The sequence below is a fragment of the Malus sylvestris genome, chromosome 1 (assembly GCF_916048215.2).
Source record: "Malus sylvestris chromosome 1, drMalSylv7.2, whole genome shotgun sequence".
NCBI classification, from domain to species: domain Eukaryota; kingdom Viridiplantae; phylum Streptophyta; class Magnoliopsida; order Rosales; family Rosaceae; genus Malus; species Malus sylvestris.
The window spans coordinates 20,103,232-20,118,161 of NC_062260.1; the positions used below are offsets into that span (position 1 = coordinate 20,103,232).

Consider the following 14,930-nt stretch of genomic DNA (forward strand, 5'->3'; position numbering starts at 1 on the left):
TCAACTAAACTAGTCCACGTACATTACACTAGGACTTGCATAAATCTCAACTTTTCCCTAGTTAGTAGCAAAAAATAAATAAAAATCTCAACTTTTTCCTAAATGTAGTACGCAATATGTCGGAATATGGGGTTTCAACCAAGCAATATTGTGGAAACAGAAATCGAACACGAAAAATAAGTGTATGGATAAACACTTTTAATCGTTTAAACAAACAACGAACTCCTTGAGAACGTGTAATCAAATTTCATAGTACAGCAAATACGAAACATTATGTGACTGGAAATTTATATATATATAAGAACCGTACGTCCAACTTGTAGATTCACATTGTTCCCAAATTCGAACATGTCTAGGACTAGGAGATCATACAGATTTACATACACCACTCATAAGTCATTAGATGATGCATAAACTAAAATGTGAAATGAAGCACTACGAACAAAACTTGGTCAAATGCGAAAAAATTAAGTTGCCAGAACAAAAATCGATGAAAATAAAATAAAAAGACAGAAAGCGCAACCTAATGTTCTCTCCCATGGCACAGCATGATCAAGGAGATGGCTTTTTACTCTTTTTCTTGGCAGTTTTGACGATCGCATCAGAAATCTCTCTTTTTCGCTTATTAGTAGCGTTGCTGATGTTGTTAGTTTTGTTTCCACTGTTGTGGTTATTAGCGTTGTTGGTGTTGCCGCCCATGCTTGCTGGACTCTTGCTTTGAACTTCAATAGCATCCCTCACAAAAAACTTCAACCTCCACAAGGTAGACTCAGTCTGCATGAATATAGTATAAGAACTTGGAAATATGAACAAACGAGAGGTTAGATGATGATCAATAATGAAAATGGTTACCTGAGCATCGATGTCAAGGTCCACCTCATCGGCAGTAGCCTGGAAACCTGGATTACTTTGCGCAACAATCTCCAATGCCTTGCTAAGATCCTCAGGCGACAATCTGGTAAGGGCTACCCCAAGCTTTCGCTTCTCTTCAGTAGACATTTTTCTGAAACAATGTTCACAAAATAAGATATGGTTGTTGCAAAGGCATTCACTTACAACGGATTTCATGCATAAAAATACACTCTTTCCCTCTGCACACACACGCACACACAAATAGACCGCAGAACGCATATACACATTACTGAAGCAGATACGAAATAAATTTACATTCAATGGGTCAACATGTATATGGAAACATAGTTTGAAAAGAGAAGATGCACTGAACAACCTGCACTTCTGAACAACCATTTCGCGGAGTTCTTCCAAATGCATATCAATCTCATAAAGCTGCAAAGAAGACATCATAGAATTTATTTTAAAAGATGTCCATGATAAGGTAGTAATTTTCAAAATTGGAAATAATCTTATACTTATGGAGGGTTGTAATCAATATTGATCATATGCACATAAGAAGGTTAATTTAACAGACCTCGTTACTTAAATCTCTAGCCATTTTGGCACGAGCAGCACCTTCAGCAAGTTGCATATTTAACTGTGCTTCTGCCTCCTCCTCTTCTAGCCTTTTTTCCTGAAAGTATATTGCTCTAAAGTTAAAAATTATCATGAAATTAACCAAGATGCTAAACTACTTTCAGTACAAACCCAACAAAACTGAACCCCATATCATTATGTTGGGATATACCTCCTCCGTAACTTTAGGCAGAAACTGGAGCCACTTCTCCTCAAATTTTGCCATCAAAGTTTTGGCCATAACATGAACATCACTTCTGTCATCATTATACTTCATCGCATTTTTAAAAACCAACCTCACATCAGCAAATATCTCCCGAACATGTTTATATCCAGTACCATCTTTGGCCTCCATTTGATTTTTAATAGTGCCTAAATCCATTGGTTTGTCAATCACCTACAACATGATGCACAACAGATTAGTTTTACACTTATATAGAAGGTATGCTTCGATAACACATGAATCTTGTACAGGGATCGATAAGGAAAGTAAGAAAAGCCTGCTAGAAGTCGGTAGATAGTATCTTTACAACAACAACAACAACAACAACAATAAAGCCTTTTCCCACTAAGTGGGGTCGGCTATATGAATCCTAGAACGCCATTGCGCTCGGTTTTGTGTCATGTCCTCCGTTAGATCCAAGTACTCTAAGTCTTTTCTTAGAGTCTCTTCCAAAGTTTTCCTAGGTCTTCCTCTACCCCTTCGGCCCTGAACCTCTGTCCCGTAGTCACATCTTCGAACCGGAGCGTCAGTCGGCCTTCTTTGCACATGTCCAAATCACCGGAGCCGATTTTCTCTCATCTTTCCTACAATTTCGGCTACTCCTACTTTACCTCGGATATCCTCATTCCCAATCTTATCCTTTCTCGTGTGCCCACACATCCCACGAAGCATCCTCATCTCCGCTACACCCATTTTGTGTACGTGTTGATGCTTCACCGCCCAACATTCTGTGCCATACAACATCGCTGGCCTTATTGCCGTCCTATAAAATTTTCCCTTGAGCTTCAGTGGCCTACGACGGTCACACAACACGCCGGATGCGCTCTTACACTTCATCCATCCAGCTCGTATTCTATGGTTGAGATCTCCATCTAATTCTCCGTTCTCTTACAAGATAGATCCTAGGTAGCGAAAACGGTCGCTTTTTGTGATCTTCGCTAGATTGCTCCGGTCATTAGTGTGGATAAGTATATAAATGGATAGAGATAGGAAAGCAAACACAAGATGTACGTGGTTCACCCAGATTGGCTACGTCCACGGAATAGAAGAGTTCTCATTAATTGTGAAGGGTTTACACAAGTACATAGGTTCAAGCTCTCCTTTAGTGAGTACAAGTGAATGATTTAGTACAAATGACATTAGGAAATATTGTGGGAGAATGATCTCGTAATCACGAAACTTCTAAGTATCGGAGTGTGGTGTCGTCTTGACTTGCCTTAATAGTCTCATAAGTAGATGTGGCATCTTCTCTGGAAGTACTTTTCCTCCATCCAGGGGTGGTATCTTTAACTGGTGGAGATGCACAAGGTAATGTATCAATTTCACTTGAAGCTTACTTGTAGTTTCAAGCTTGGTCAAGCGCGATACAAATCATGTAGTAGGAGTCCCCCAAGTCGCCGAGCTAGGGGGTCTGCTGAAAGAGGTGACAGACAAGGTAAGCAATCAGAGCTCCGACTGATTGTTCACCTTCTCCCCGTCTTGCAACAGCATGAAGGATAAAGAGAAGAAAAATGAGAAGAGATGATATGAGATACTTTTGCTTTTGAAGAAGTAACTTTCCACAGGCTTATTCTTGAACTGAGCTGGAGGGTTTTCTGGTTTCCTCCAGAGTATAAGGCCGACTGAAGAATTTGAGGGTCAAAACAAGTCCATCAAATCTAGAGTACGTTCCACCCTGCTGATATGGGATACTTTTGCTTTTGACAGAGTAATGGATGTATCGGCACGTGTGCTGTTACGCTTGTCTCCACATGCTTCCTTGTATCCTTCGCACTTGCCCTATCTGTTCCTCAAGCAGATGCGGAATCTTCCCTGGAAACATAAGATGTTGAAGATGAGTACTCGAGAGCAATGCCAGGTAAGTAATCAGGTAAGGGGTTCCAGGAAGTCAGTTCCTGGCTGGAAGCTTGATTCCAAGTGCTGACTGATTGCTCTCTTTCTCCTTGTCTTACAGGTAAAAACAAGGCCAAAGGAAAAGACAGGGAAAAAGCATGATATGGGATACTCTTGCTTTTAACCCTGATGATATGAGATATTCTTGCTCTAGTATAGCTTGTTTGCAGAGGTATTATCGGGGGGAAAGAAAGCTGAATATTTCGAAAGGCTTCGTTGGGAGTGCCCTCTCAGATATGATGAAGGGTTGAGCATTTTTGCAGGTCTGCCTGTCCGTTGGGGATGGAGGTCGACATATATAGGAGTCTCCCTAACAACAAGTAGTAATGCTATTCCTTTACCCTGCTTGGTCATAGCACGGTAGTGGGAGCTGTCAGTTTCACATGTTTTAACTCTGTCAGAGCACTTTGAAAAAGTGGTCTGTGGTATCTGACTCTCGAGATTCGGAGAACGATGCCTCTTCGATTTTTGAGAAAGCGATCATGCTGGGGGTCTGGCTCTCGAGATTCGAAGAGCAGTGTCTCTTCGATTTTTGAGGAAGTAATCATGTTGGGAGTCTAGCTCTCGAGATTCGGAGGGCGGTGCCTCTTCGATTTTGGAGCAAGCAATCTTGTTGGGAGTGTTGTCTCGAATGTGAGTAAAGGTTGGGCATATTTGCTAGTCTACCTTGCCACGAAGCACAAAGGTTGACACACAGGGACTTTCCAATTATCCAGCAATGGTACTGTTCCTTTACCCTCTCTTCGATTTTGAGAAAGTAGTCATGTTGGGTGTCTGGCTCTCGAGATTCGGAGGACGGTGCCTCTTCGATTTTGGAGCAAGCAATCTTGTTGGAAGTGTTTTCTCGAATGTGAGTAAAGGTTGGGCATGTTTGCTAGTCTACCTTGCCACGAAGCAGAGAGGTTGACACACAGGGACTTTCCAATTATCCAGCAGTGGTACTGTTCCTTTACCCTTGTGGGTAATAATATGGTAGCTAGACCTTCAAAATTTATGTGTCTAAACTTTGTTAGTGCTGTTTCTTTGCTATTCTTTTACCTTTCTTGGTCAGAGCGATTTAGTGGGAGCTGCAAGCTTCACGTGCTCAACTTTGGCAGAGAACTTTGGCAAAGTTATCTGTGGTACCCATGAGCTATTGTTGCGTGTGGGAAGTGGGTAATTGAACAGTAAGATTCATGTGCTTTCTACTTCACCAGAAATCTTCGATAGAATGCCCATAATTTCTGCAAAGCTGAGTGTGCGTGTGACAGGTGCTGACAAGGCTAGAAAAGTAGGTGCCTCTTCGATTTCTGAGATCGGCCCTCGTGGTCTCTGAGCAGCCCAGCTTTTGAGAAAGCGAGCGCCTCTTCGATTGATTCGGAGAACGATGCCTCATCGATTTTTGAGAAAGCAATCAGGCTGGGGGTCTGGCTCTCGAAGATTCGGGGAGCAGTGTCTCTTTGATTTTTGAGAAAGTAATCATGTTGGGAGTCTGGCTCTCGAGATTCGGAAGACGGTGCCTCTTCGATTTTGGAGCAAGCAATCTTGTTGAGAGTGTTTTCTCGAATGTGAGTAAAGGTTGGGCATGTTTGCTAGTCTACCTTGCCACGAAGCACAGAGGTTGACACACAGGGACTTTCCAATTATCCAGCAATGGTACTGTTCCTTTACCCTCTCTTCGATTTTTAATAAAGTAGTCATGTTGGGAGTCTGGCTCTCGAGATTCGGAGGACGGTGCCTCTTCGATTTTGGAGCAAGCAATCTTATTGGGAGTGTTTTCTCGAATGTGAGTAAAGGTTGGGCATGTTTGCTAGTCTACCTTGCCACGAAGCAGAGAGGTTGACACACAGGGACTTTCCAATTATCCAGCAGTGGTACTGTTCCTTTACCCTTGTGGGTAATAATATGGTAGCTAGACCTTCAAAATTTATGGGTCTAAACTTTGTTAGTGCTGTTTCTTTGCTATTCTTTTACCCTTCTTGGTCAGAGCGATGTAGTGGGAGCTGCAAGCTTCACGTGCTCAACCTTGGCAGAGAACTTTGGCAAAGTTATCTGTGGTACCCATGAGCTATTGTTGCGTGTGGGAAGTGGGTGATTGAACAGTAAGATTCATGTGTTTTCTACTTCCCCAGAAGTCTTCGACAGAATGCCCATAATTTTCGCAAAGCTGAGTGTGCGTGTGACAGGTGCTGACAAGGCTGGAAAAGTAGGTGCCTCTTCGATTTTTGAGATCGGCCCTCGTGATCTCTGGGGAGCCCAGCTTTTGAGAAAGCGAGCGCCTCTTCGATTTCTGAGATCGGCCTTCGTGGTCTTTGAGCAGCCCAACTTTTGAGAAAGCAAACGCCTCTTCGATTTCTGAGATCAACCCTCGTGATCTCTAAGCAGCTCAGCTTTTGAGAAAGCAAACGCCTCTTCGATTTCTGAGCAGGCGCCTCTTCGATTTCTGAAGCTCCGTCGAGTGCAGATTTTTATAGGGGCTGGCATTAAGTTCCAAAGCACACTTGAATCTCCACCAGTAGAAGCTTCATTCTTGCACTTCTAAGATCTTGATTTGTCCGACCTCTTCTCTCTTCAACACCTTTGAAAATGTCTGGCCCCTCCGACCGTCGTTTTGACTTGAACCTTGTTGAAGAGGCAGCCCCGCCTTCTCCAGACAACATATGGCGCCCATCCTTCGTCTCCCCTACTGGTCCTCTTACCGTTGGGGATTCCGTGATGAAGAATGATATGACCGCTGCGGTGGTGGCCAGGAACCTTCTCACTCCCAAAGATAACAGACTACTTTCCAAACGGTCTGATGAGTTAGCTGTTAAGGATTCGCTGGCTCTCAGTGTTCAGTGTGCAGGTTCTGTGTCTAATATGGCCCAACGCCTATTTGCTCGAACCCGCCAAGTTGAATCATTGGCGGCTGAAGTGATGAGTCTCAAACAGGAGATTAGAGGGCTCAAGCATGAGAATAAACAGTTGCACCGGCTCACACATGACTATGCTACAAACATGAAGAGGAAGCTTGACCAGATGAAGGAAACTGATGGTCAGGTTTTACTTGATCATCAGAGATTTGTGGGTTTGTTCCAAAGGCATTTATTGCCTTCGTCTTCTGGGGCTGTACCGCGTAATGAAGCTCCAAATGATCAACCTCTGATGCCTCCTCCTTCTAGGGTTCTGTCCAGTACTGAGGCTCCAAATGATCCCCCTCCGGTGCCTTCTCTTTCTGGGGCTCTACCGACTGCTGAGACTTCTCCTAAGCAACCTTTGTGAAGGCTCCCTCTTGTGTGTTTATTTTGACTCATGTATATGTACATATTTGTAGCTTATCGGGGATATCAATAAATAAGCTTTCCTTCATTTCAACGTATTGTGTTAAATACACCAAAGCCTTCTTCGCTAAGTTCTTTGAATTTTCTTTTGTTGAAGCTTGTATGTTGAAGCTTTCTGAGTGGAGCATGTAGGTTGGGGTAGTGTTCCCTTAATTTCCCGAGTGAGGAAAACTTCTCAGTTGGAGACTTGGAAAATCCAAGTCACTGAGTGGGATCGGCTATATGAATCTTAGAACGCCATTGTGCTCGATCCTGTGTCATGTCCTTCGTTAGATCCAAGTACTCTAAGTCTTTTCTTAGAGTCTCTTCCAAAGTTTTCCTAGGTCTTCCTCTACCCCTTCGGCCCTGAACCTCTGTCCCATAGTCGCATCTTCTAATCGGAGCGTCAGTAGGCCTTCTTTGCACATGTCCAAACCACCGTAACCGATTTTCTCTCATCTTTCCTTCAATTTCGGCTACTCCTACTTTACCCCGGATATCCTCATTCCTAATCTTATCCTTTCTCGTGTGCCCACACATCCAACGAAGCATCCTCATCTCCGCTACACCCATTTTGTGTACGTGTTGATGTTTCACCGCCCAACATTCTGTGCCATACAGCATCGCCGGCCTTATTGCCGTCCTATAAAATTTTCCCTTGAGCTTCAGTGGCATACGGCGGTCACACAACACGCCGGATGCACTCTTCCACTTCATCCATCCAGCTTGTATTCTATGGTTGAGATCTCCATCTAATTCTCCGTTCTTTTGCAAGATAGATCCTAGGTAACGAAAACGGTCGCTCTTTGGTATTTCTTGATCTCCGATCCTCACCCCTAACTCGTTTTGGCCTCCATTTGCACTGAACTTGCACTCCATATATTCTGTCTTTGATCGGCTTAGGCGAAGACCTTTAGATTCCAACACTTCTCTCCAAAGGTTAAGCTTTGCATTTACCCTTTCCTGAGTTTCATCTATCAACACTATATCGTCTGCGAAAAGCATACACCAAGGAATATCATCTTGAATATGTCATGTTAACTCATCCATTACCAACGCAAAAAGGTAAGGACTTAAGGATGAGCCTTGATGTAATCCTACAGTTATGGGAAAGCTTTCGGTTTGTCCTTCATGAGTTCTTACGGCAGTCTTTGCTCCTTCATACATATCCTTTATAGCTTGGATATATGCTACTCGTACTCCTTTCTTCTCTAAAATCCTCCAAAGAATGTCTCTTGGGACCCTATCATACGCTTTTTCCAAATCTATAAAGACCATGTGTAAATCCTTTTTCCCATCTCTATATCTTTCCATCAATCTTCGTAAGAGATAGATTGCCTCCATGGTTGAGCGCCCTGGCATGAACCCGAATTGGTTGTCCGAAACCCGTGTCTCTTGCCTCAATCTATGCTCAATGACTCTCTCCCAGAGCTTCATTGTATGACTCATTAGCTTAATACCCCTATAGTTCATGCAATTTTGTACGTCGCCCTTATTCTTGTAGATAGGCACCAAAGTGCTCGTTCGCCACTCATTTGGCATCTTCTTCGTTTTCAAAATCCTATTGAAAAGGTCAGTGAGCCATGTTATACCTGTCTCTCCCAAAAGTTTCCACACTTCGATTGGTATATCGTCTGGGCCTATTGCTTTTTTATGCTTCATCTTCTTCAAAGCTACAACCACTTCTTCCTTCCGGATTCGACGATAAAAAGAGTAGTTTCTACACTCTTCTGAGTTACTCAACTCCCCTAAAGAAGCACTCATTTCATGTCCTTCATTGAAAAGATTATGAAAATAACCTCTCCATCTGTCTTTAACCGCGTTCTCTGTAGCAAAAACCTTTTCATCCTCATCCTTGATGCACCTCACTTGGTTTAGGTCCCTTGTCTTCTTTTCCCTTGCTCTAGATAGTTTATAGATATCCAACTCTCCTTCTTTGGTATCTAGTCGTTTATACATATCGTCGTAAGCCGCTAACTTAGCTTCTCTGATAGCTTTCTTCGCCTCTTGCTTCGCTTTTCTATACCTTTCACCATTTTCATCGGTCCTCTCCTTGTATAAGGCTTTACAACATTCCTTCTTAGCCTTCACCTTCGTTTGTACCTCCTCATTCCACCACCAAGATTCCTTTTGGTGTGGGGCAAAGCCCTTGGACTCTCCTAATACCTCTTTTGCTACTTTTCGGATACAACTAGCCATGGAATCCCACATTTGGCTAGCTTCCCCCTCTCTATCCCACACACATTGGGTGATTACCTTCTCTTTGAAAATGGCTTGTTTTTCTTCTTTTAGATTCCACCATCTAGTCCTTGGGCACTTCCAAGTCTTGTTCTTTTGTCTTACTCTTTTGATATGTACATCCATCACCAACAAGCGATGTTGATTAGCCATGCTCTCTCCTGGTATAACTTTGCAATCCTTACAAGTTATACGATCCCCTTTCCTCATTAGAAGAAAATCTATTTGTGTTTTTGACGACCCACTCTTGTAGGTGATCACATGTTCTTCTCTCTTCTTAAAGAAGGTGTTGGCTAAGAAGAGATCATATGCCATTGCAAAATCCAAGATAGCTTCCCCATCCTCGTTTCTCTCCCCAAAACCATGGCCACCATGAAAACCTCCATAGTTGCCTGTCTCCCTGCCCACGTGTCCATTTAAATCTCCTCCTATAAATAACTTCTCCGTCTGAGCAATTCCTTGCACCAAGTCTCCAAGATCTTCCCAAAATTTCTCCTTCGAACTCGTATCCAACCCTACTTGAGGTGCGTACGCACTAATCACATTGATAAGTTCTTGTCCTATTACAATCTTGATTGCCATGATTCTATCTCCTACCCTCTTGACATCTACAACATCTTGTACCAAGGTCTTGTCCACGATGATGCCAACACCGTTTCTCGTTCTATTTGTGCCCAAATACCAAAGTTTAAACCCTGAGTTTTCTAGATCCTTTGCCTTACTACCAACCCACTTAGTTTCTTGTAGGCACATAATATTTATCCTTCTCCTCACCATAACTTCCACTACTTCCATAGATTTTCCCGTTAAGGTTCCTATATTCCACGTTCCTAAACGCATTTTGCTCTCTTGAACTCTACCCTTCTGTCCTAGCTTCTTCACCCTCCCCTGTCTAATAGGATCAAAGTACTTCTTTTGTGTGTCCCGGGTAAAGTTGATAGGAGCATATGCTCCCAAACAACTTTGAGTGGAGTCGTTCGAAAAGAAGTTTCTATGGCCCCCTTGCTCATTTAACACTGCATCCGGGTGCCGATGGAGATACAGCGACCCTTGCTCACTTATCACTGTGCTCGGGCCACACAGCGCGCCACTTACGGGTGACACCCTAGCTTTAGCGCGATTTTGTTCTGGATTCATTTTCATAAGGATTCGACGTGATCATGGAGTGCCGGCTGTCGACTACCTGACGCCCTCCCCCTCCTCCTTTATCCGGGCTTGGGACCGGCCATGTAAGACATAGGCGGAGTTAGATAGTATCTTTATAACAAAGTCATAAAATACAATTGGCAATTATCCTACTTTACTGTTATTGTCTTAAGGAGTTACACAAGTGTCAGAGAAGTAAATTTATAAAATACTTAATATGCATTTCCATTAGATGAACCTCCCCTCGCCCTTCTTTTTCTTCTTGTTGCTTTCAACCGACAACAAAAGAAATCAAATACCACAAAATCTAACCTTTCCTTGCAGAGGAGTTTCAAAATCTGACCTTTCTCCTACGGGTCACTCATGATAACACAAATTAATTCTTATACCGACCAGAACATAATTTTGAAGAAAAAGCAATCAACTTTACCTTATAATAGTCATCTAAACCAAGACCTTCTACATCTACAGGCTGCAAAAAAGGCCACGCCCACTTGTGCTGAGCAATCTGATGACCAGAGTAAATATGCATCAGAAAAACAAATTGAAACTCACAGATCAAAAAAGCCATGCACTATTATGTTTAGTTAAAAGCGTCTACTCAAGGTTCTCAATAGTGTAGGTTCAGCTTATAGCCAAGATAGTACATCCTATTATGTTATAGCAGAACTAACAGAGATTCAGAAGATAACTACGAGACTTCCCACATGGATGAGATGTTTTCAAAAGTACAGCAACAGTTACATGCAATTTTCGGGCAAGGGAGAGCTATCAATTAGTAGAGTTGAATTTTCAAAAGAAAACTGACCAAATTTTAAAAATTCAGTTCTTGATGTTTTAAAACGTAATCAGGCACACATACAAGTGCAGAAAATATAAGGAGATAGCCAATGAGTTGATTGCCTGACGCAATATCGTGCCAAACTGGCGCATAAGTTCCTGCATTCTCTTAGCAGCAGCTGCTTCCCTACATGCTGCATCTTGCTGCTGCTTCTTAATACTTGGAACATGTTTTGTCTGATCTTTATCCTTTGCAGTTGAGCTACTTTTACACGCATTTGGCATCTTTTTACTCGTAGTCGCGTAAAACTGCTCTATGTCATTCACTCTTTCCTCGAGCTGCAAAACCCAAGAAAAAACATGAAATACCAACAACATTATATAAATGTCTGTACCTTCACAAACAAACCTCATGATCAATCACACGAGACGCCAATTTAAGTTAAACCCGAAAAAACACAATCGTGGAAGCACTTTCTAAACTTGAAAACCACCAAGATTACACTAATTATCATAACAAATCAGCATCTAATTACATAATAACCAACCCAAAATATATTTCATTTTGCCTTCAACAATTTCCCCTCATAAATTAGTAAACTTCTAATTTACGAAGAAAATCTTACACGGGTAGTATTCAATATGTAAATGTAATCAACGGGTTAGAGCTTTCGATTACCTTATCAACATTTACGAAAATTTCATCAACCCGGTGCTTGAAAGACTCTGCTTCTGCACCATTGGCGGCAAAATCTACTGTTCCACCGTCGAAGGCATCTAGAATTGGCGCCTCCATTTGATCCATCTGCTGCAAAAGCATGAAATAGTGGGTTATGTTTTTTGCCGCTAAATAAGTACAATTGTTTTTGCTAAAGCCATGAAAAGTTGAGAGCACGAACCAATGCGTAAAGTGGAAGGCTGCGGCGGAGATGATGGCGCCGCTGAAATTGGGTTTCGGGCGGGGAGGCTGGGTGTGTAAAAAGGAGGAGGTTTTGTGCTGCGGGCGAAAGGTTTGAGCACCAACGACGGCGTCGGCTTTTGTTTCACCCTCGTTGGTTATAAAGAAGTTTTGCTTTACTATTTTCTTTGGGATTTTTAACAAAAATAGTATTATGGGTTATCCTAAAAAAAAAAAAAAAAAAAAACCTTTAACGAAAAACTCTCAATATTGTTCATTTTAACGAAAAATTATATTTTTATATTAAAAAGTCAATATCGATACAATTCATTTTATCTTTTATTTCGTCCTTATCCTTAAAACTTAAAATTTTCAAACCATTTTCATTAGTTTTTCTAAAAAAAATATCCTTAAATAGAAATATTTGAATTTCGAACAAATATTTTCAACAAAATTTCTTTTATAATCGAAACATTTTTATTTATTAATTTTTATTTGAAGATTATTTTTACAAAAAATAGTTCGAATCACATGTTGCGTAATTTAAATATCTTAAGTCCTAACGATTAACAACAACTAAATAAATTTATGGTGAGATGTAACTAGGTAGTCTAGGTTACCAATTAGCCATGATATACGATGAGTACTATTGCATCACTAGATTGAGTATTGTTGCAATTAAGTTGTTGTTCATGGCTTCTGATGATTATGATCAGTTATGACCGTTGAAGCTAAATAAATTTAGGGTTTTATTAATGCTTAGTTGATTTACTAATTATCCTTTTCTCCTTTTGCATTGTTTTTTGCTCTCATCCTTGCAAAGCCTAGTGAATAAAACTGAATTCGATTACTCATAGTTGATGGATGTTCATGAGTTCATGTTATACTTTCTCAGTAGGATGCCTCCATAAACAACAGTCTACAACGTTTACATGATCCTGATTTTAAGGGATATGCTGTTTCTTTTTCACAGCTTTCAATTGAAAAGAATTAGAACCTCCTTTTAGAACAAAATGAAATCATTATCTCAAAACCTTGGACAACATGTAAAGCACTTAAAAAAAATAATTATCAACGACTCATCGCTTTTTGGGATATCAATTTTCTGATGGATATGAGTAGAGATTTTACCTTTTATGGCGTGAATTTTTGCTAGTTCGAGATTTGCATTGATTATCTTGCTTTATGTAGCTAGGAAGGGCTTTTTCGTTATCATACTAAAGTAATAACATTTGAATTTCTCTTACATTTTATGTTTCATAAATGGATCCTATCAAATATTTCACATATTTTTATGATCATCTTTCCTGTAGGTATTTGGGGAATCCTCCTTAATGGATGAAATATTCTTATTATAATGTCAATTGAAATAATGTTATTTGAATTTGAACTCTTTGGTATTTTCCATTTCTTTGGCTGAGATGATAGGTCAATTATTTGCTTTATTGGTTTTAAAGGTGGCTGCTGCGGAATCTGCTATTGGATTAGCCATTTTCGTTATTACTTTCGAGTCCCTGGAATTATTGTTGTAGAATTTATTAATAGCATTCGAGGTTAAATTAACACGACTCCTAGAGAATTACAAAGAAGTTCTCTTCTCCTTTCATTCTCTTTTTTCTTTTTTTGGTTGGCAAGGTCAAGACCTTTCTTGCTGAGTGAGCGCATCGGATTCAAAAGCTCTTCCCGTTTGGTTCGGCAAGAGTAGAGATAAGCTTTCGTAATGAGATTTACATGCCAAAAAGACCCTATTTGCTAATATTCCATCTATTTGTGCATTAAGTTTGTTGATGCACAAAACCGGAGGGATCTTGGAACAACGTAAGTCCGACCATGAACCTGCAAGAAATGTAAATAACACAAGATGTATCGTGGTTTACCCCAATGTTTAGGTTACGTCCACACTGATATTGTATTTCTCTGTTTGTGAGAGGATGAAAGGGTGAGAGCTTCTGAGGGTGAAAGAGCTCTTCCCCATGGCCTAAGAATTGGCATCCCCTAATGAAGAGAGTGATGAGTCCTTATATAGAATAAGGGCTCCTCACTTATTAGATATTTGCCCCTTCATTTATTACATAATTACATTTGAGTCCTCTGAGTATTTATACGAGGTCTAAATACAGAGGCCCTAAGTATGGTATAAACAGTAGTCCCCCAAGTCTTCAGTCAAGAGAGTCTTTTGGCTGGAGACTTGAAATTCAGTCCATGTGTGGGCCGAAATAACTAGATGTCGTCTAAAACTGATACTCAATATAAGGCGGTGCCCAATCTGAAATGATGCTCAACTAGAAGTAGCACATATTGCGATGCTGCTCTGCTTGTGGCTTATGTTGCCTTAGTTGGCTCGGTTTGTGGCATTGAAAGTGAGAGAGTTCCTTTTATAGAATAAGGGCTCGCTCCTCAATACATAAGTGATGGGCTAGAGTTGATGCTCGCGACAAGGCGATTGCTCAGCATGCGGCGATGCTCTCTAATGATGGTGAGAGAGTTCCTTTTATAGAATAAGGGCTCGCTCCTCAATACATAAGTGATGGGCTAGAGTTGATGTTCACGGCGAGGTGGTTGCTCGGCAGGCGGCGATGCTCTCTAATGATGGTGAGGGAGTCCCTTTTATAAAATAAGGGCTCGCTCCTCAGTACATGAATAATGGGTGCTCTCTAATGAAAGTGAGGGAGTCCCTTTTATAGAATAAGGGTTCGCTCCTCAGTACATAAATAATGGGCTAAGTCCCCCAAGTATTTTTCATGAGGCCCAGTTCAGGCCCAATATATGGTACATAGTGTAGTCCCCATAGTCTTCAGTCAATAAAGCATGTTGGCTGGAAACTTCAAATTGAATTCATGTATGGGCCGAAGTGGTGGTTGTTCGGAGGCGGTATTTGTATACCCTGCACTGAAGCTTTGCAGGTGAAGCTTTGCAAGTAAAGCTTTGAAGCTGAAGCTTTTGAAGCTGGAGCTCTCGAAACTGGAGCTCTGTAAATGAAGTTTTTGAAGCTGATTGACATGAG

The 14,930-nt window shown here is 41.2% G+C and overlaps 1 protein-coding gene across 2 annotated transcripts; it reads right to left on the reverse strand.

The window, feature by feature from the left end:
• Window positions 1–271: 271 nt before the first annotated feature.
• LOC126623719 (transcription factor GTE1) lies at window positions 272–12,089 on the reverse strand. Of its 2 annotated transcripts, none has more exons than XM_050292702.1 (9): window positions 11,928–12,089; window positions 11,708–11,836; window positions 11,152–11,367; window positions 10,679–10,756; window positions 1,643–1,867; window positions 1,430–1,528; window positions 1,229–1,287; window positions 853–1,003; window positions 272–774 (listed from the first exon to the last, which is right to left on the reverse strand). In XM_050292702.1, the coding sequence occupies exons 2-9, from the start codon at window positions 11,831–11,833 to the stop codon at window positions 553–555; spliced, it is 1,176 nt and encodes a 391-aa protein (XP_050148659.1). In that variant the 5' UTR covers window positions 11,834–11,836; window positions 11,928–12,089; the 3' UTR covers window positions 272–552. The 2 variants fall into 2 exon arrangements, with proteins under 2 accessions (XP_050148659.1, XP_050148665.1); XM_050292708.1 differs by having other exon boundaries at window positions 11,708–11,833; window positions 11,928–12,087.
• Window positions 12,090–14,930: the final 2,841 nt, after the last annotated feature.

What these genes read in the sequence shown, in the direction of transcription:
- LOC126623719 (XM_050292702.1), bottom strand. Translation starts at nt 11,833, where the DNA reads ATGGATCAAATGGAGGCGCCAATTCTAGATGCCTTCGACGGTGGAACA. An exon ending in TTGGCACGATATTGCGTCAG is followed by an intron (nt 10,757 to 11,151) that starts GCAATCAACTCA and finishes TCTGGTCATCAG; the next exon opens with ATTGCTCAGCACAAGTGGGC. An exon ending in ACCTTGACATCGATGCTCAG is followed by an intron (nt 775 to 852) that starts GTAACCATTTTC and finishes ATATTCATGCAG; the next exon opens with ACTGAGTCTACCTTGTGGAG.